The 21,318-nt window shown below is 40.3% G+C and overlaps 2 protein-coding genes across 2 annotated transcripts; both read left to right on the top strand.

Annotated features, from left to right (window-relative positions):
- Positions 1 to 12,406: 12,406 nt before the first annotated feature.
- On the top strand, positions 12,407 to 14,244 carry LOC104414957 (peroxidase 24). Its single transcript, XM_010026189.2, is given in 5 exon segments — positions 12,407 to 12,548; positions 12,551 to 12,681; positions 13,051 to 13,242; positions 13,347 to 13,512; positions 13,687 to 14,244. Coding segments are annotated over 5 exon segments (978 nt in total). The 5' UTR covers positions 12,407 to 12,469; the 3' UTR covers positions 14,097 to 14,244.
- Positions 14,245 to 14,914: 670 nt separating this feature from the next.
- On the top strand, positions 14,915 to 15,685 carry LOC104417424 (heavy metal-associated isoprenylated plant protein 19). Its single transcript, XM_010028708.2, has 3 exons — positions 14,915 to 14,953; positions 15,108 to 15,189; positions 15,378 to 15,685. The coding sequence occupies exons 1-3, from the start codon at positions 14,915 to 14,917 to the stop codon at positions 15,683 to 15,685; spliced, it is 429 nt and encodes a 142-aa protein (XP_010027010.2).
- Positions 15,686 to 21,318: the final 5,633 nt, after the last annotated feature.

The raw sequence follows: 21,318 nt of genomic DNA, 5'->3' as shown, positions 1-21,318 counted from the left end.
AAAAAAATTAGGTATTTCCTTTTTCTTTTTTCCTTTTCCTCTCTCTCCCCCTCTCTTTTCTTTCTCTCTCCTCTCTCCTCTTCCCTCCCCCTCGTGCGATTCCCCACCGCCCATTCCCTCTCTCTTCCCTCTTTCTTTTCCTCTCTCTCTCTTCTCTCTCCTCTCCCCTCCCCTTCCTGCGGACACCCCTTCCCCACGCCTACTCTCTCTTCTTTTTCTTTTTTTGACCAGTCAAACCCCTTATCTCTTCCTTCTCTCTCTCTCTCTCTCTTCTCCCCACCCCACGTGACCGAACCCACCTCCCTCTTTCTTCTTCTCCTTTTCTTCTTCGTGGAACCAGCGAACTGAAGGAGAAGCTAAGGTGAAGACAGCAGCTAGCTGCCGCCGCCGCACCGCCGCACCGCCGCCCGCGTTCGTCGCCGCCGTGCACTCCGCCCGCGTTCGTCGCCGCTGCCGCTCCTCCCTCCGCACGAAACAGCCCTGTTTTGCCCCTGTTTCGCACCGACCAACCCCGTCCGGCCACCTCCGGCCACCGCCCAACCCCGCCGGACCACCCCCGCGACCCCCTCGCCCTTCGCCAGCCTTCCCCGGCCGCCCTAGCCGCCGGAGCTGCTCCGTTCAGCCGCGACCAGCAAGACCCACGGAGTGGGTTTCAGCACCTTCGGGCCCGCTTTTGGACCGTTTCCCGGCCCCGAACCCGAGCCGTGCTTTGGGAACAATCGTTCCTCGCGTCGCCGCCGTCGGATTGATCCGATTTGCGCGCGATTTGGTGAGTAATCTCACTAATCCAGGATTAGTGGCTAATTATGCTTAATGTTGGTTTAGATTTAATTAATTATGTTTAGGTTAGATTAGATTAAATTAGCAATTATTAGCCAATTGTGATGTAAATTAAATGAATTGAATGTGTAATTAGTAAGTAGACGTGGTCTACTAATTATTGGAAGTGTCTCGGAATTTTTACCGACCCTTAGTGGGCTCCAATTAGGTTTTCGGGCCTAAGTGGATTTTTTTAGTATTTAAATATTAATTTTCGGAATTAAATAAAATAATTATTTATTTTCCGAAAATTCAACTGAGATGGCCTGGAACCGGAAAATTATGCTGATGACCATGGTGAAGTCCGTTTATTTAATCGGGCTTTATTTTGAGTTAAATTGAATTTTTAATAATAATTATTTAATTTTCGAAATTAATTAATTAATTATTTATTTTTCGGAAATTAAGATTTTGATGGCCGACGACCGAAATCTCGTGCTGATCGTCGTGGCACAGTCCGTTTATTTATTTGAGCTCCACGTTGTATGGAATTGAATAAATTGTGATATTTTAGGGATTTACCCTAAGTTGATTGGAATTGATTGAGATTGAATTGTTGATTGGTAAATGGCCAAGTATGTTATTCAGTATTTATAATGCTTTGTGGAGTTGATTTAATTATTTGATTGAGAAATCGTTGGCATTGGTTGTCAGTATTGAAAATAGATTGGTAACCACTTGAAAGAGGCACGTGACTTGGTGAATTGGAATGTCACCTGGAGAATGCACGTGAGTTCAGTGGTTGAATATGTCACCTTGGCGAAAAGGTCGCCCAAGAGAATGCACGTGGCTCGAAAACTCGGTATGTCATCTTGGAGAATGCACGTGGCTCGGTGACAGAGTTTGGCATCTAAAATGGCACGTGGGCTCGGTGGAATTGATGCATCACTTTGGTGAGATGCACCTAAGAGAATGCACGTGGGCCCGGGCATCTAAAAGGACATGCGGCTCGGTGGATGCGTCTCTTTGGTAAGCGAGTACCTTAGAGAATGACGTGGGTCGTCGGAATGGCATCTGGTGAGATGCATGCGTCACTTTGGTAAACAGTAAGAGAATGCACGTGGGCCCGGGCATCTAAAAGGACACGTGGCTCGGTGGCTTGATGTACCACCTTGGCGAAGAGGTCGCCTTAGAGAATGCACGTGGGTCCGAGGTTTGAGGCACGTGCCTCGAAGACTTGGAAGGCCGTCCTGGAGAATGCACGTGGCCTAGCTTTTAAATATCCCACAGTGGGGATTGAATTGTATGACATGTAATCGACTGGTTCGATTTGTTGAAGTGAATGGGTGTTTATTGTGAATTGTACTGACTTGCAGGTGGGATCTGAGGCCAAGGTAAGTCCTCTGCCCTGTGCGTGTTTAGGCAACCTTTAGTATAATGGTTTACTAATCGAGCTTAGTGGGGTAGAACTCGCAGAGACGTAGTCTCATCCCAGTTTGGGGAAAACCATTTCAGGACCCCGCTGAAGAGCTGAGGAGGAGGAATTCGAGAAGAGAACTCGGAGGTGAGATTTGAAGAGAAGGATTTTGGAAGAAGAAGATAGTCTGAGAGGGGCCTTGAGTACGGCCTGGATGGATTGAGATCTTGTCTTCTTTTGAGATCTCCGTTTTGATGTGAATAGTTATGAATGGGTTTGTGGTTTGTATAAAAGTTTGGTTATAAATTTCAATATGAAAAATATGGCCCTGCTTTTCTATCCCATCGTTTTATTGTCTCTGTGATTTTAACTGCTTCCACATGTGCTTAAAAAAGAAAGGGTCGGCGATAAATTGTCTGGGATATCGCATTATAAAATCGACCAAGTGAGACAGGATGTGTGCGTGCCGAGGATCGAGGCGTGACATAGTCCATTTTTGAATTTTCTTGACTTACAAATTCGTGACCCGAAGCATTTTGTTCTGCAGATTCATTACCCGAAGCACAGTTTCCATTGTTGACTTCAATGCCCCCCCATTGCTAACTTCGGCTTCACTGGCCCCATTAACATCCACAAGAATGGGAGCAAATTCATAGGAAAACTTCTTATAATAATCCGTACACTCCCTTCAAGTGTTTGCTAGGAAAAAAACATATGAGTTTCATCATATACAACATCACGAGAAATATAGACATGCTTTGTGCAAAGGTCATAACACTTATAGCCTTTCTTGATAGATGAATAACCAACAAACACACATTTCCTAGCACAAGAATCTAACTTTCCACCAGTTTGAGAGTGAATATGGCAAACGCACCCAAAAATCCTTAAGTGAGATATATCAAATTTTCACCCATACAACACTTCCATAGGAGTTATATACCCTAACACTCAATTAGGGAGTCTATTAATTAAATAACAGCAAGTAAGAATTGCATCTGCCTAATAGGATTTAGGCAAATTCTTGGAGAATAACAAGGACCAGGTGACCTCTAGTAGGTGACGATTCTTCCTTTCAGCTACCCCATTCCGTTATGGAGTACTCACACATGATGTCTCGTGAGTAATACCCTTGCTTCGTAAAACCCAAAATGTCTGATTAGTGTATTCGGTACCATTGTCAGTATGAAGAACCTTAACAAAAGTATTGAACTGATTACTTGCCATATTGCAAAAATCATAGAAAACTATAAGCACTTGACTTTTGTACTTAAGAAGGGAAAGCTAGGTAGCTGTCGATATATCATCAATAAGGATAACAAAATACTGAAAACCCTCTCTAGAATCAATAGGAGAATATTTCAAACATATGAATGTACCAAAGCGAACAATTCAATTGATTTATGCATATGTTTTGGGAAAGGCAGCCTATATTGCTTAGCAAAGTGACATGAATCCCAACTACTAGAATCATGAGTCAAAGACATGTCTAAATGTTGCAACACTTGATCTGAAGGATGACCCATGAGCCAATGCCATAGGCGAGAGATATCCATAGCCCCCTTCCCAGCCACCAATGCTTCGCCATGCAAATCTAAGGTTTACATTACAGCCATCCAGAAGTTGTCCTTCACCAATCATCCTCTTGGTACTACGATCCTGAAACAACACCTTCTGTGGAGTAATCATGATATTACAATTCCACTATTTAGTACATTTGCTCATAGATATTAAATTAGAAGATAATCCTGTAACCAATAAAACCTTGGTTTTTTTTTTTTTTTCAAAAGCACATTCAGTTGCCCAACACCTTGGGTTGGCACTTGTACTCCGTTAGCCACTGTGATCGATGGTTATAAAGAGCTAGAAGCAACAATATTAGATAGAATATGTGGGGAATTGCACATATGGTTTGTAGCACCAAAATCAATAATAAATTGATTTCTAGACTCAACAGAAAGTGCATTGATATTACCAGAAATCTTGGCCAAATTTATGGATTCGATGCTAGAGGGACCCAAACCATCTGAAATAGCTACTGAACTTGTAACACTAGGGACTCCAACTTGGATTGGAAGTCTATGGTATTCCCTTGAATTACTATCTTAGCATCTAGACCCTTATCCTTATTTGGCAATAGCTGAGGATGTAAAATCCAACATCGTTCCTTAGAATGCCTATCTTGATCACAATGATCACAATGAAAATGAATGGGCTTCTTTCATTTCCCCTTGACAAACTGAGTACCGGCATCACTTTGATTGGCATTTGAACTAATAGTGTTTGTCAAGTGCTCTAATGAGCCTACTTATGGTGCCACAATTGAGTCATAATGCATGACTCTCCTCCTTGTTTCTTCACTCTATATTATGGAGTACACTTTATTTAAGGACGGCAATTGCGGCCTCATAAGAATGTCACGTTTGGTGTCTTCAAACTCAGGCATTAGGCTTGCCAACAGAAAAAAAAAATATATCTTGTTCTTCCCTTTGCACATTGTCACACACATTTTGGGTTGCAGGTCTGTATTGACGGAGTTCATCCCACTATTTCTTCATGCTCCCCAGATGTTTGTAGATGACTGATTTGCACCTTACTTCGAGTTAGCAAGACCTTGTTGAAGCTCAAAAATTCGAGATGCGTTGTTGGCTTAACCATACATCTCAGACAATGAATCCCACAATGTTTTGGCCAAATCTAAGTAAGCAAAAATCTAATAGATTTTAGGCTTCATTGAGTTGAAGATCCAAGTCATAACATTGTGATCACTATCTTTTGCCAGGTAATATGTCCAAGTCTCGATCGGCCGCCAAGTGCAATGGTCACTGCTCACGACCATGGGATAAAATTCCTTCCATTTAGCAAAATAGATGCAGGATGTTGGTTGTTTCCCTCATGCACCATCGCATTTGCTGATTTTGATCTGGAGCTCGCACCTTTGTCGGGAAGTTTTCTAGATCCTAATTCTGAATTTGTCATGGTGCCCACCCAGTAGCCAACACTTAAAGAGGACGTGGACGAGATAAGTTCTTCAAATAATTAGGGTTATAACCCGCTTTGATACCATGTAGAAAATCAAACAATCACACAAAGACATAAAGGTTCACGAGATTCGGCAATGTGCCTACATCCTCAAACAAAAGCTCTCATTCTCAACAAAAGCTCTCATTCTCTTTTGTTCTTTTGTTGTATGTGACCATCTGCCATCGTTCAAAAATATGTACAGGAAAGGTTGCTACAACAAAGGAAACAAGCAACCAGAAGATAACTAGAAAAGGGAAGACACCCGGAATTATAGGAATATAATATTTACGAATCTCCTTTTTTAAGATAGGAGAGAAAAGTGATCACCCTGGTTTTGTTCAAGACAGAGCAACTTTGCCCTGAATTTAACTCCAAAGCTACACTTTTCTCCATTGAGTTTTGCAGTCTGTCCGAAAGGAGAATGGGCTCAGTTCGGCATGACATTACTTTAGCTGTCTGAGATATGTTGAGCTCAACTGATGTTGGTGTAATAAGATCCTGCGGCTAGCAATCCATGTTGGCGATATTTTGTGGAGCAGATCTGGTCGCATAAAACGACCTTGGCCATTAATAGTACGAATCACACGTCTTGGTTCCTTCGCTTTCAAGGGCTTCCTCTTTCTCTGTTCATTGCCATGAAAGTCCACCCCGAAATTATTCTTGTCCTTCCATTTTCGATAATGGGAAAAGAGAAGGAGGAGGAGGAGGAACTCAAAATGAGTTTGCAGCTTTTCTTTTTCCCCTTTTCTTCTTTATATTCAAGGATCATGTATGGCGTCATTCCTCATTAATATATCTTTCCATTAACTTTCAAATCTATGGACAGAGAATTAGAAGAAAAGGAGATTTAAATTTGGTTCTGTACGTAGGTTGTTCTTGTCGTTCAGAGTTTCAATGCACTGCAACCAGTGTAAAAGAACGGTTGCAAGAATTTCAATGCACTGCAACCAGTGTAAAAGAACGGTTGCAAGAACCATTTCAAAGATCGAAGGTCTCTCTCTCTCTCTCTCATGTTGCATGAGAAATGCAGATCGTATATGATGACAATGAAAATGAACAATTTTTCATGTGTGCGGACGCTTTTTCTTCTTTTGTGATGATGTCGGGGTAGAGAAGTTTTCGACAGACATGAACCAGCACAAGGTGGTCGTGACAGGGCGGATGGATCTGCAGAAGGTCTTGAAGAAGTTGAACAAGAAAGATGGGGAAGAAAGTCGAAATTCTGGAGAACAAAGAGGACCCGGTGAATGAAGACGGAGCAAATGATGGGGAAGGCGAAGGCGGGTCGAAAACGATGGTGGCCAAAGAACAAAACACAGTTATTCATCCTTCGGTGTTGGGTTATTGTTTTGCAGAAGACAAAGTCTTGATGATGTTCAGCGATGAGAATCCGAATGCATGTTCTGTGATGTAGAGATAGAGAGGGAGAGATTCACCGGCATGCCATTGCATAACGTAGGAATTAGTCTATACGATTGATGCTATTTATTTTTAGAATAAGAGATTGGCTGAGTGGTCAAAAGTTTGATTTTGATGCAGCAATTTTTCATGTACGAACTACAACTTCTCCCACTTAAATTAGCAAATCTATGCAATTTACGGAAGGAGCCCTATCTGATGTGCTGAACGGAACGATTTACGTACGCTCCGGTAAATTGAAATCATTTATAGAGTTCGGATATCTTGCGCCTTTAACAAGAATGCCACTCTCGAAGTATATGGTCGATTGCTTTAACATTTGAGGAGGAAAATTGACCATTTCCCACAAGTTGGGCCAAAGATAAAAGGCCATCGCTGCGAACATGTCTTAAACTGGCATTGGATTTACAGTAAAAAAGGCCTTATCATTGATTAATTTTTATGGGGTTTTAAGGACAAGATTTCTTAATGTGCCAAAACAATCACAAGTCCGCCCCCAACTTTGGACCTAATTCAAAAAATAGTCTAACATACTAGATGCAAGATCAAACCCAAATCTACCATTGATCTGAGGACGGCTTTACCGAAATTATCTATCTAAAATTAGTGAGTTAACTTTAGATTTTTTTTTTTTGTGCACTCTTCAACCCAAGTGAAATGAGGTTAAGCGCTCCATATTTATAAATCAACATTAGTTGAGAGAGAATAAATAATTTACATGATTAGAGGAAGTTAATTTATTAACCCATTGGTTTAATAAAACTTGTGGGAAATTGCATTGTACTTGATTTAAATGCAAATATTCTGTCCACCGATATTAATAAAAGAAAGTATTTTCATTTGGAGGAGGACCACACGGTAAGAAAATGTCTTATTGGATCAGGGTTGCATTACCTGCTAGTTGGAGATTCTCCGACCGAGCAAACTCGGGCTCGACTGGCCTTATGGTGGGTGAGCTTAGTCTCGACGACAAGCCCGGAGTCTCCGGTCTAGGCAGACCTAGACGGGCCGAACAGTTGTTAACCTTAAGGATGTGCCCGACCGGATCCGCCTAGGCTTGCTCAGTGATCAGGTCGGTTGATAAGCTAGCACTCCTTGATTGACAATCATATCGGTCTATGGGCAAAAAGTGGCCTGGGGCTATTTACGTGGATACATGAGAATCACACAAAACAATACCAAAAATTCCAATACCCTTTGTCATATAAGAAAAAAAGCACAAAACATTTACGAGTGTCTTTTCAGAATTCTGTGCCAATAGCGGTAAAGGTCTAGAGATATATCTGTTAAGACTTAGCCTTACTCTAAGAATATTAACAGTTAGCCTAACCGTCTCTTGGCTTAGACCAAAGCGAGATCTGATTAAACAAGAGTGAAACAAAAAGTCTCACATTAATCTTGCTGTCTCTACGCAAGCCCTGTCTCACGTCATTCGACAACCACGACTTCGTAGCTCTCTTCCAAAACCAAGGCCCGACGCGATGCTACTCATGGACAACTGCGCCGCCAATTTCGCTCGGATTTACCAGAGGTTCAATGTCTTCTTGGCTTAGTTTGGTCACTCCATGAAGAAGATGGGCGCCATTGCAGTTTTAACTTATGATGAAGGAGAAATTACAAAGAATCGCAATGTTGTTAATGAAAGAAGTTTCGGGAGTTGTTCGTTGTTTTGGTTTTCTTCTATTTGGTGAACACTTGGTCTCTAGAATAAGGAGGCTATGTTGGTAGATCTATTGAGGCTATGAATGTTTTGAGCTTGATGCGGCAGATATATTGTGTAAATGAGGTATAATTTCATGTGCATTTGCTCGAGTGAGACAATTTTCCATCAGTTAATTTTCTGAACTTTCCTATGTTTCGTATGCTAAAAACGTTGTCAATGGATAACCATTTATATTTAGAGTATAGGCATGTTTAAAGTTTAAAAAAAAAAAAGGATTCCCTAACCTAAAAAGGAGAAGGCATTTTCTTGAAAAATGAATATGGAAAACAATTTCTTTTATCATGAAATCTTTCCCAAATTAAATGCATCCTTCAGATAAATGTTTATAATGAAATTACACACGCTATCTCCCTACATACTAGGGACTATTACTAAGTTTAGCCCTATAGGTTACATCATCAAAATGGTGAGTACAAATATACAATTAAATAGACGCTTCATTTATGTTTATCTACATCAATTACTATGGATTAAATAAACTTTTAAGGTAATCAAACTCATTTTAATTAGAATAGTAAGGTTCTGATGTCAACTTCAATTGAGATATATGTTAGGATTAATTAACAAATAATTTGGGGGTGATGTAATAACATGGCATCAAGGGACAATTAAGTTGAATAGAATGAATCTCAATTGTTTTCTACAAAGTCTCTACCGCACCAGTATCATCTCTTAGTCATATATTTGAATTGGTATTGAATGTACGATTCGAAATTTTCTCAATTTAGAGAAACAACTTCATCGCGTGGAGTTACCCCATAATGATCAGCTGCTCCGCCCCACCACCTCGTCGAGCCTCACTCTAAGTTGTGCAACCCACCGCAATGCCACAGCCGAAGCGACAATGCTCCATCGCCTTTGTCGTTGCGCTCTCCTCCTCTCTCTGTCTCTTTGCACGGAAGTTCATGGAAACATGTGCTCGAATGAAAACATATAAACATTTGATGAAACATATAAAAAGTTGATCAATTTACATTCATAATTGTAAAGAGGTAGAAATAAAATAAGCTCGGACTCATGTGACAAGATAAAGATCCAAAAGGATCACTAATGAAATGCCTCATTTAGAAGCCCATTTGCTCTGCCATTTATTAAAAGAAAAAAAAATGGAATTGTACTATTGGGATCTTAGGTTGAGGCAGATGATGTTTTAATAAGTAAATTAACTCCCCAAACGTTGAAAGGTTGTATACCCCAGAAGAAAAATAGATTACTACGAGTCATACTTCTCTTAATGATGACTGCCGAAATATAACGGATTCCAAATACTAAGTTCCATAAAACCCCACATTTATTGAACATGCATAAGAGAATATAACATGTATCATGTAAGGGTGGCAATCAATCATCGTATTTTGCAAACTAATATAAGTCAAAACCAGACAGAATCAAATCATTCTTAAATCTACATGTCCCACATCTTAGAAACCAAAACAAACCGCAACAGGTTGCTGTTCAATGCATGAAGACTATTAGATTCATTCTTTCATTTTCCATCTTTTTGAAAAAAAATTATTCTAGTGAAAGGCAAGATCTCGAGGGATTCGTCTCTATCTTAATAAACAAAAAATAGCTCGAGAACTAAACTTTCCAAGTCCAGCCAAGAAGCCAGAATTTGAGAAGTCGTGTGCTGTTGTATTATTATCCGACACTTGGAATAATAACCTGTACTTTCCCCACCATGTCTCTTCGCTCGAATTGCGCTACGAAACGTCATGCTGTTTTTTCCTCGTACAAGTTGCAAAAGTCAAGAACGGTGGCTTTGATCATTTCAAGATTTGGCAAAGTAAGACTCAATCGAGCTCTACTCCATCATCCTCTTTTGAGTTCGAATGGAAGAGAGAGTCGACCACCGCGTACAAATACTTGTCCAAGTGATTTGACTTAGGGCATACATACAAAAATATCACAAGCACAATTCAGAAGTCGATACAATCACCTTAGTACCGGGAAAAAAAAAAAAAAAAAAAAGGACCGGCGGCCCTCGTCATTTGCTAGAGATTTACAATTGGTTTCTCTGCTTTTCTTTGTGCACCACCGTCCACGTACTTTCCAAAATATTGTACAGTTCATCCTCCTGATAAGATCTACTTCAATAATTTTTAACGATGTCAAGTTCATGTCGACAAAATCCATCGTCGGAAAAGGGCTGATGGCGGTACCATTTTTACAGTAAGGCATGTTGGGAAAGTGGGGGTGATTACTCTTATTTGGCAGCTACCTAATATTTTTCCCAAAAGGAAAAAAAGAAGAAGAAAATCATCGATGATTCTCATGTTTTGTTTATTTTGATTTTCTAACGTAGAAGTTGAATGGCAAAGAGAATCGAATGCAAGACTGACATCCGGCAAGAGAGTAACTTCTACGATCCAAACCTTAATAGCGTTTGGCTCTTTGTTCCCTGTACGTGACGATTGTTCATCAAACTAAATGAAATCTTCCAAGCTCTACTTTCATATCGATTTATACTTCGTGATAGCCAATCACTACATCTTAATAATGTTCGGTGATTATGGCAACACTTGGGAAAAAAAAAATTTGACTTTGGGGTACTAGGTACGAAAGGAAGTGCCATTGCTTAGGCTTCATTTGTCTCATGGAAAATCAATGGTTTTGAAAACATTTTCCTAAAAAAATCGTTTATGTTTCGCTTGAAATATTTAGTTAATGCAAAATGTTTTTATTATCGCCACAAATGATAAAAATATTTTTTGTTCTTTTAAGCAGTACAAGTGATTATTTTTAATAAAATGATTTTCAAATCATTCATTTTTATCAAAATAAACGCAATCTTAAGAGCAAAACTCGTGCACTTGGACATTAGATATGCATGAAATGACGATGAAAGAGTGTCATGTAAATCTTCAAACCTAAGAAAGTCAGACAATTTGAGATATTGAAATTGACCGGATGTAATTTTGACTTTCTAAAGACGTGAGCCGTGAATCAAGGCGCCACGTGCCTTGTTGGATGTGACATGTGAGCAATTTCACCAAAAAATGAGTAATTTAGCAAACATCTTTTGAAAAACGATGGCTTATATTGTTTAGAAAAATAAAATAATGGAAATTTTTTTTCATCACCCATGAATATAGTTAGACATAGATTGTCATCAACTAATTTTTCTAAACGATATAAACAATCATTTTTCTTGAAAAATATTTTTCAAATTACTCAATTTCCGCAAAGTGAACGCGCCCTAAAAGACTCAAATCATTTTCTATATGTGAAGCTTTAATGCCAGCTTCGATTGATTCTTGCTAAATTTATCAGCCACCGCCCCCCACCCCATAATACAGTCCTAAACTATTTTGACTTCATGGCACACTTCAAAACTTCGACCAGTGGATTACAGTTTCCAGATGGCTTGAATCACGAAATTTTCTGACGGGTAATTTTGAGATTTATGACCGAAAATTGTGAATCCTAGCTAATAACTCGATACCCGTGATCATTTCACAACCTCCACTTCCACCGGCAATGCTCACAGGATAAACACACGCATTATGTGGGTATGCATTTTAATCTAAAGGAAATGACTACTTAGTGCATAAAGACATTTACTTAAAACACACATTGGTCGATCGAACATAGTACTTTGCAAAATTATTATATAAGACGATTATGTTTCTAAAAGAAAAACAGGTGGGCATTTATAAGAAGGGCACCCAAATCGGAATTCTAGCTTCTTGGAAACCGTTGACCACGCAGCTTGTCAGAGCATATGAAGCTTCGTCCCAACTCCGCTCACGAAATGGCCATCTTACCTCGTCATTACGAGGAAGGTCATCGTTCATCTTGTGACTAAACAAATCCTAAGAAGGATCCGAATGCATTAAACTAATGCCATTATCTGCTCGTAGCGGGAAGGGAGAACTTTGAATAAGTCCCCCAAGCCAAGTTCGAAGGACCAGTACAACTTGATGTTATACATTAATACATATGGGCGTTTCGAGGATTACTTAATTCTCTTTCATGCAACCAAATGGGATTACATTTTGCTTATAAAAGGAAAGCCCGTCTGAGCACTTTCACCTCGTGTTCAATCCCTTTGCCTTCGCATAATTCCTTCCCTAGTACAATAGCCTAATTCCATACATCATCGTCATCCTCCTCACAAAAGAAAAATGACTGCTAGGAAAGTTCATTTGGTTTTATCACTAAGTCTTCTCTTGGTTGTAGCGTGCAATGCAGATGGTAAATTGAGGAGAACTTCTACAAGAAGAGTTGCCCTCAAGCTGAGAAGCTTGTGAGGGACATCACTTGGAGCAAGGCCCAATCTGACCCTACTCTGGGTGCTAAGCTTCTCAGGATGCACTATCACGATTGCTTTGTTCAGGTAGCAAATTCCTATATATCCCCACCGTAGCTTTTCCAATCAAAACATGCCGAGAGTAACCATTTTCTATGAGAAAAGTTGCCGGCTTTCTTTCTTTTACAGTGTGTCACTCGAGATTCCTGTCAACCTAATTAAAAGTTTAAGTCATCATTATGCCAATGATCATCTTCGCTTGTCGAGACAGAAGATGGGGAATGTAGGGAACATATTGTTCAACTTGTATTTCTCTAATTACTTTAAACTTTTAGACTTATAGGACATGAACATATCTCAACCGTTCTAGATAAATCTTGTTTTACATCATAAGCATTCGGACTTAGCGAGCTCAACTCTCCATTTGATGAAATTGTGGAAATAATTATTTCTTAGGGATGCGATGGATCTATACTGCTGGACCCTGTGGGGACAACCCAATCTGAGAAGAACGCAGTACCAAATCTCGCCCTGGCTGGTTTTGATGTTATCGATGACATCAAGACACAAGTTGAGCAAGCTTGCCCTAACATCGTCTCTTGCGCTGACGTTCTTTCTCTAGCCGCTCGTGATGCTGTTTCTTTCCCTGTAAGATAAACTTGCCTGATCGATTGTCTAAAACCATAATTTTCATCATAAAAAATGGTCGAAATATAAGGTTTGTCATTTGAACACGATGGCGTGAATTGCAGTTTAACAAGTCGATGTGGAATGTGTTGACGGGAAGAAGAGACGGCAACGTTTCATTAGCGTCCAATGTCGCTGGGAAGCTTCCATCTCCTTTCGCAAACTTTAGTACTCTCGCACAAAGTTTCTCTGAGACAGGCCTTAATGTGAACGATCTTGTCGTTCTCTCTGGTAAGCCAACATGATCATGTCTTTTTTCGGATGTTTGAATTGATATTTCGTGACTTACATTATGATCATCAAAGTAGCATCGAAGCTAATTAAAGTACATAACTGACATACTGCATCGAGTTAGACATTGCACAATGTATAATGAAGTCATCTATATCTTTGCTCCTTCATCAGGTGCGCATACCATTGGAGTTGCTCATTGCGGCATAATTTCCAATAGGCTCTACAACTTCACCGGGAAAGGAGATGCCGATCCCTCTCTGAACGCTGCCTACGCTGCATCCCTCCGGACCCAGTGCCCTAACCCGGCCAACCCGGCTAAGACGGTGGACATGGATCCACAAAGCTCCCTCTCCTTCGATAGCCATTACTTCGATATTCTCACGGAAAACAAGGGATTGTTCCAATCTGACGCTGCGCTCTTGACAAACCGAGGCGCAGCCAAGGTGGTCCAGCGCCTTCGGTCGCCAACCAAGTTCTTTGCCGAGTTTGGCAAATCAATGAAGAAAATGGGGGACATCGAGGTACTGACGGGAACTGCCGGAGAGATTAGAAAACAATGTCGTGTGGTGAATCAATCGTAAGGGACGCGATCGTTTGGTGTGTCGTGGGTCATAGTTTCGACCGTTGCTCTTTAACATAAGTATTTGTGGTTTAGTAATTTGACAATGTGGTGATGTGTTCTTTGCAAGTCTTAAATAAACTGTAATAGCTCTTCGTTTGATTTTCCAATACAAATAGTGTAACTCTCTTTTTCTCTCTTGCGTATGCGCACAAGAGCTAAATCAGTATTTCCAAAATTTGAACTAATAGAGCAAGCAGTTAGACTTTCAACATTATCAAAACATGATGAAATTCGAAAAACCGACTTTCACATTGTGGGGCACGATATCCAAGCGCTAGCGATCCGATTAAAACAACGAGCACGTATTTCACCACCAACATGCACATCGACGGGAACAAACTTCCCCGCGCTTTACGGACAATAATTCTTATTTCCCACCTGGATGAGCTTTCGCCGACAGATGTTTGTAATATCTCTTGGATATAAATAGATAGAGAGAAGTGATCACCCTCGTTTTTCTTCAAGAGAGAGCAACTTTGCCCTAAGTTTTTGCAATTTGTTTAAAAGGAGAGGGGGCTCAGTTTGGGCATTACATCACTTCAATTGTCTGAGATATGTTGAGTTCAATTGATGTTGGTCTAATAACACCCTGCGGCTGAAAATAAATGTTGGCATTATTTTGTGGAACCGATCTGGTCGCATAAGATGACCTTGGCCATTAATAGTACGGATCACACGTCTTGGTTCCTTCGCTTTCAAAGGGCCTTCTCTTTCTCTCTCTGTTCATTGCCATGCAACGTCCACCCCGAAATTATTCTTGTCCTTCCATTTTCGACAATGGGAAAAGAGAAGAAGAAGAAGAAGGAGGAACTCAAAGTGAGTTCGCAGCTTTTCTTTTTACCCCCTTTTCTTCTCAATATTCAAGCATCATGAATGGCATCATATCCTGCATAATGTATCTTTTTATTAACTTTCGAATGTATGGTTAAAGAAACAGAAAAAAGATTTAAATTTGGTGTTCCGTACGTAGGTTGTTGTCGTCGAATTCAGAGTTTCAATGCACTGCAACGCGTGTGAAAGAACGGTCGCAAGAACAATTTCAAAGATCAAAGGTCTCTCTCTCTCTCTCTCTCTCTCTCTCTCTCTCTCTCTCTCTCTGTGCGTAAGAAAATCTTAAGTTGGGTTTGGTGAACCTACCTACGTTCATGTTGCATGAGACATGCAGATCGGATATGATGACAATGAAAAGGAACAACTTTTCATGTGTGCGCACGCTTTTTCTTCTTTTGGGATGATGCAGGGATAGAGAAGTTTTCGACAGATATGAACCAGCACAAGGTGGTCGTGACAGGGCGGATCGATCCGAAGAAGGTCTTGAAGAAGTTGAAGAAGAAGACGGGGAAGAAAGTCGAAATTCTGGAGAACAAAGAGGACCTGGCGAATGAAGATGGAGCGAATGATGGGGAAGGCGAAGGCGGGTCGAAAACGATGGTGGCTGAAGAACAAAACGCAGTTATTCATCCTTCGATGTTGGGTTATTGTTGCGTAGAAGACGAAGTCTTGATGATGTTCAGCGACGAGAATCCAAATGCATGTTCTGTGATGTAGAGACAAAGAGGGAGAGATTCAGCGGCATGCCATTGCATAACGTAGAATTAGTCTATAAGATTGATACTGTTTATTTTTAGAATGAGAGATCGGTTGAGTGGTCAAAAGTTTTATTTTGAGTCTTTGACGCAGCAATTTTTCATATATGAACTACAACTTCTTCCGCATAAATTAGCAAACCTTATGGACAACATTTGCTATTTATGGATGGAGCCATATCTGGTGCACTGAACGGAACGATTTACAGACGCTCATATAGATTGAAATCATGTATAGAGTTCAGATATCTCATGCCTTGAACATAAATGCCACTCTCGAATTATATGGTCGACTGCTTTAATATTTGAGGAGAAAGATTGAGCCTTTCCCACAAGGTGGGCCAAAGGGGAAAAAAAGGCCATTGCCGTGAACATGTCTTAAATTGGCATTGGATTTACAGTAAAAAGGCCTTATCGTTGATTAATTTCTCATGGGGTTTTGAGTATCACATTTCTTAATGCGCCAAAATAATCACAAATCCGCCCCCAACTTTGAACCTAATTCAAAAAATAGTATACTCTTCAAGCAAAGTGAAATGAGGTTAAGCGCTTCATATATATATCAACATTATCAACATTAGCTGAGAGAGAACTAATAATTTACATGATTAGAGGTCATTAATTTATTAACTCATTGGTTTAAAAACTAGTGGGAAATTGCATTATACTGGAGTTAAAATGCAAATGTTCTGTACAACAATGTCAGCGAAAGAAAGTATTTTCATTTAAAGGAATCATACGGTAAAATAAATAAATAAATAAGTCTCATGGCATCACGGTTACATTCGTTGGAGATTCTCCAACCGGTCTATTGGCAAAAAGGGGGATGGAGTTGTTTACGTGGATACATTAGAATTGCGCAAAACAAAACAAAAAATTCAGATGCCTCTGTCAATTGCATGGGTCTTTTGACAACTTCCTTGCTCGCAGGAGTAAAGCTTCAGACATATATCTGTTAGCCTTAACTCTAAGAAGATTAACAGTTAGCCAACCATGTCCTGGTTCAGACCAAGGCATATTCTGATTAAACAAGAAGAAAGGAAAAGTGTCACATTGTTCTCGTCGGGAAAAGTATTAAAAATGTTCTAAACCTTTTACATTTATACCAATTTAGTCATAAACATTTCTTCAATACCAATTAAGTCCTAAACATATTTACGTTGTGCTAATTCAGTTCTTTCCGGCCAAGTTTGGTCGGATTTTGCTGACTGGATGCCAACCGGCTGACGTGACCTGATCGGCGCTAACGCGAACAATTTTTAATAATATTTTAATATTATTGAATCTTTTTCTTTTTTCCTTCTCCTCCTTCTTTCTCCAGCTAGTCGCCAAGGTGACCGGCTAGAGGCGACGGCCAGCGAGGTTGAGGTCAACCTCACCTACCACCTCACCAGTGGCCACAAGGGCAGCCTTGCGCTGGGCGGTGAGGCTCACCCTCGCCAGATCTCGGCAAGGGTGGAGCCTCGCCCATGGCCAACGAGGGCGAGCCTCACCAACCAGGCGCGAGGCCTAGGCGGCAAGGCTCGCCCTCGCCGGATCTAGCAAGGGTCGAGCCTCGCCCATGGCCTGGCGAGGGTGAGCCTCGCCAACCCGATGCAAGGCCAGCTTGAGGCCGCCTAGGCCGCAAGGGCAGCCTCATGCTAGGCTAGCGAGGCTCGACTCTCGCCGGATCCGACAAGGGCGAGCCTCGCTCGCCTAGTGCGAGGCCGCCCTTAGGGCCACTAGTGAGGTGGCCGGCACCGGTTGGAGGAAGAAGGAGGAGAAGGAAAAAGAAAAATAACAAAATTCAAAAATATTAAAATATTATTAAAAGTTGTTTACATTAGCGCCGATTATGCTACATCAACCGGCCGGTGTCTAGTCAGCAAAATCTGGCCAAAATTAGCCTAAAAGAACTGAATTGACACAACATAAAAAGGTTTATGATTTAATTGGCACAAATGCAAAAATTTTAAGACTTTTTAATACTTTTCCCATTCTCGTTTGTCTCTATGCAAGTGTTGTCCCACGTTACCCTAGTCTTGACAGCCTCTCGAGCTTACCTATACTAGGGCCTTTACTCATTGTCGACATGCTCACCTACCACTCTCTTCCCAACTTGATCGACTCTATTACGAGGGATCTGTTAGAGGAATTAAACAGGTATTGAAAGATCAGAAGAGCATAAAAGTCAGTGACAGTAGAAAAGCCAAACTTGAAGAAGCAACTGGAACAGAGGAAGCTGAAACAGAGGAAGGTTGTGAGATTGGTGATCCAATTAAACTGATGAGCTGGCGATCCATGACAGCAGGAGCTGGCGATCCGTGACAGCAAAACCTGAAACACAGAAGCAGGTCAAGCAAATTAAAGGAGCTGCACAGTCAGAAGAAATGCACGTGTAATTTTCATATTATTCTGTTGTAACAATTCTATAACAGAAAATAGTTGAGCTCGTCATTTAGTATAAAAGGAAAAGAGAGAACGAGAGAAGGAGAAGCGAGAGTTCATTGTTAGTTTTCTGTCACTGGTTTTTCTTGATTCATTCGGAGCTTTCTCTCCATCTTCTGTATCTGGGAAGTGGAGAATATCGTGTAAAGAATGAACTTGAAGTTCTGAAGAAGAGATATATCAGAAGCTGAGGTATTCTCATTGATTGTTCAAGATCTTGTTCTGTATTCAATTTCTTCTCATGGTATCAGAGCAGATTACCTGGGTATGTTAGATCTGATATGTTCTTACTGCATGATAGTATAAAGATCCTGATATCTCTTAGGTAGCTTACCTTCAAAGTTTACTGGATTATCTTCGAATCTTCAAAATCTCTGAAGATAGAAGAATGGCAACTAGAGTGCAGAAGTATCCTTTCCCTATTCATGTGAATATAGCTAACTTCGTTACCATCAAGTTGAATGAAGAAAACTTTCTGTTGTGGCAAGCTCAATTCAACAGATTTCTGAGAAGCCAAGATCTAATTGGTTTTATCAATGGTGAAACATTACCTCCAAATCGATTGATACAAACTGAGACAGGAGAAATGATGAACCCTGATCACCTGGATTGGATAAAAACCGATCAGCTTATATCATCCTGGATAAGTGGTGCAGTATCAGAAAATATTCTAAGTCTAATAATTGGCTTAGAAACCTCACTTGAAGTATGGCAGGCACTCATGAATAGATTTACACAGAAATCTGTTGCACAGGAGTTTGAGTTAAGAGGAAAACTTCAAGCCTGCAAGAAAAGAAACAGATCACTAAGCGAATATCTTCGAGAGTTCAAAACCATTTGTGATCAATTGAATGCAATTGGAAAGCCTGTTGATGATATAACTAGAATGTTTGGCGTACTAGAAGGGCTAGGTCCTGAATATGAAACTTTCAGGACAATCATGTATTGTCTTAAGCCTCAGCCAGAGTATGATGAGGTTATCTCACAACTCGAGAGGTTTGAAACCCGATTACAAACATACTCTATGAATGAGTATAATTCTAACTTGGCCTATTATGGGCAAAGGAAAGCTGGAACAAGTCAGCAAAGAATCAATCCCAGAAATCAAAGAGAAAATTTTCGAGGAGAAGTTAGCTATGGCGGAGGTCGATCTTTTGTTAGAAGGGAGTATGGAAATAATTTTGCAGAAGCTGGAAGGAATCAACGAATAAGATGAATAACCCGTATTCAACTCAGCAAGGTCAGGTTAATAAGGATGATTGGTCCAGCTATGGACAAGGTTTTCGGCCATATTCAAATCCTGCACAAAGGTATCAAAGTGTTAGGTCTTATCCACCACAAAGCTCAAATGGTGATAGACAAACACAGACCACAAAGCCTACAAATAATGGCCCTTTGCAATGCCAGATCTGTAAGAAATCAGGTCACACAAGACTCGGATGTTGGTATAGGTTTGACAACTCGTACCTGGACGGATGAAATACCAACCGCATTAGCAGCGGTACACATTGAAGAACCCCGTGGTTCGAATGGTATCCGGACAGGGCTACATCACACATTACCTCGGAACCTGGTATGCTTCAAACTACAATACATATAGTGGTAATGACACTGTCATGATAGGAGATGGATCCCATTTGTCAATCTCATGCATTGGTAATGGAATATTAAATACAGAAAATAGCAAATTACCACTGAATGATGTATTAATAGTCCCTGAAATCACAAAGAATCTTCTTTACGTATCAAAAACCGATGATTATCCCCGCTCTTTTATTTTTGACAAACATGGGGTATATATGAAGGACAATCACAATCATACAACAGTGAAGCTAGGAAGGAAAGTCAAGGGGCTATACCGTGTGGAACCTAAAGCTGCGAAGTCTTCTTCACACGAGACTCAACATGAAGTAGCGAGAAGATATCGGCATCAAAGGCTTGCTCATACCAATCTTAAAAACAGTGAAGATTCTGCAGAAACAAAATCTCATTCAGTTTAGTTCCAAGACTCGGAATATATGTAGCGCTTGTCAAGTTGCTAAAAGCTCAGCTTTACCTCTTCACTTCTCAGACCATATTTCTAATGTTCCATTAGAAAGAATACATTGTGATGTATGGGGACCTTCACCAATTCAATCTGTTCAGAAATTCTCCTACTATGTCATTTTTGTGGATGATTTCTCTCGGTATAGCTGGATATATCCCATGAGACGAAGTCAGAAGTTTATGAGATATTTGTTCTGTTTCAAAGATTTGTAGAACATCAGCTTAATCACAAGATCAAAATCTTCCAGAGTGATGGAGGAGGTGAGTTCACTAGTAATAAACTCCAACTTCATCTACAGAAGTGTGGAATCAAGCAGTATATCTCGTGTCCTCACACACCAGAGCAAAATGGTGTCTCGGAGAGAAAACATCGACATGTGATTGAATTAGGTCTAGCAATGATGTATCATGCTAGAGTACCACTGAAATTTTGGGTAGATGCATTCAAAACAGCAGTCTATGTTATCAATCTTCTTCCCACAACAAAACTACATATGCATTCACCTCACTATCAGCTCTACAATAAGACACCCAGATTATTATTACCTTCGAGTGTTTGGATCAGCTTGTTATCCATGTCTCAGGCACTACACAAAGCATAAATTTGATCCAAGATCTCTCACGTGTATCTTTCTTGGATATAGTGAGAAGCATAAAGGATACAGGTGTCTCTTGCCTACAAATGGAAGAATCTACATCAGCAGACATGTAATATTTGATGAAAATGTCTTTCCCTTTATTCATACACTAAATACCGAATATCGGCGGATCCGACCTATACAAACAAAGTGGATAAAAGGAGTACTATCTTCTAGTTCCAACTCTACTACGAAGGCTCAATCACAAGACAATATATCGAAGGGATATTTGCAGCATACCAGATTCAATCAAATAGCTCCAGAAGTACAGACAAATGAGCTCAGCTCAGGTAATTATGAAGGTCGATCACACATACAGATATTACCTGATACTGAGATATAGAGTGATGGTAATAATGTCTCCAGTAATGTTGAATCACATCAGTCATCTTCAAACATACAGGAACAAATATCTACAAACCAAGAGACTGTCTCAACATCAAATGCTAATACAGGACAAATCAGTACTGAAACTGAAACTATA

This window comes from Eucalyptus grandis, chromosome 8, assembly GCF_016545825.1.
Source record: "Eucalyptus grandis isolate ANBG69807.140 chromosome 8, ASM1654582v1, whole genome shotgun sequence".
NCBI classification, from domain to species: Eukaryota; Viridiplantae; Streptophyta; class Magnoliopsida; order Myrtales; family Myrtaceae; genus Eucalyptus; species Eucalyptus grandis.
This window is presented reverse-complemented; position numbering and strand designations above follow the sequence as displayed.

Excerpts from the sequence above, each read along its gene's own strand:
- LOC104417424 (XM_010028708.2), top strand. The coding sequence starts at position 14,915 with ATGGGAAAAGAGAAGAAGAAGAAGAAGGAGGAACTCAAA. Across the intron at positions 14,954-15,107 it reads AGAAGAAGGAGGAACTCAAA|GTTGTTGTCGTCGAATTCAG; the intron begins GTGAGTTCGCAG and ends TTCCGTACGTAG. Across the intron at positions 15,190-15,377 it reads AACAATTTCAAAGATCAAAG|GGATAGAGAAGTTTTCGACA; the intron begins GTCTCTCTCTCT and ends GGGATGATGCAG.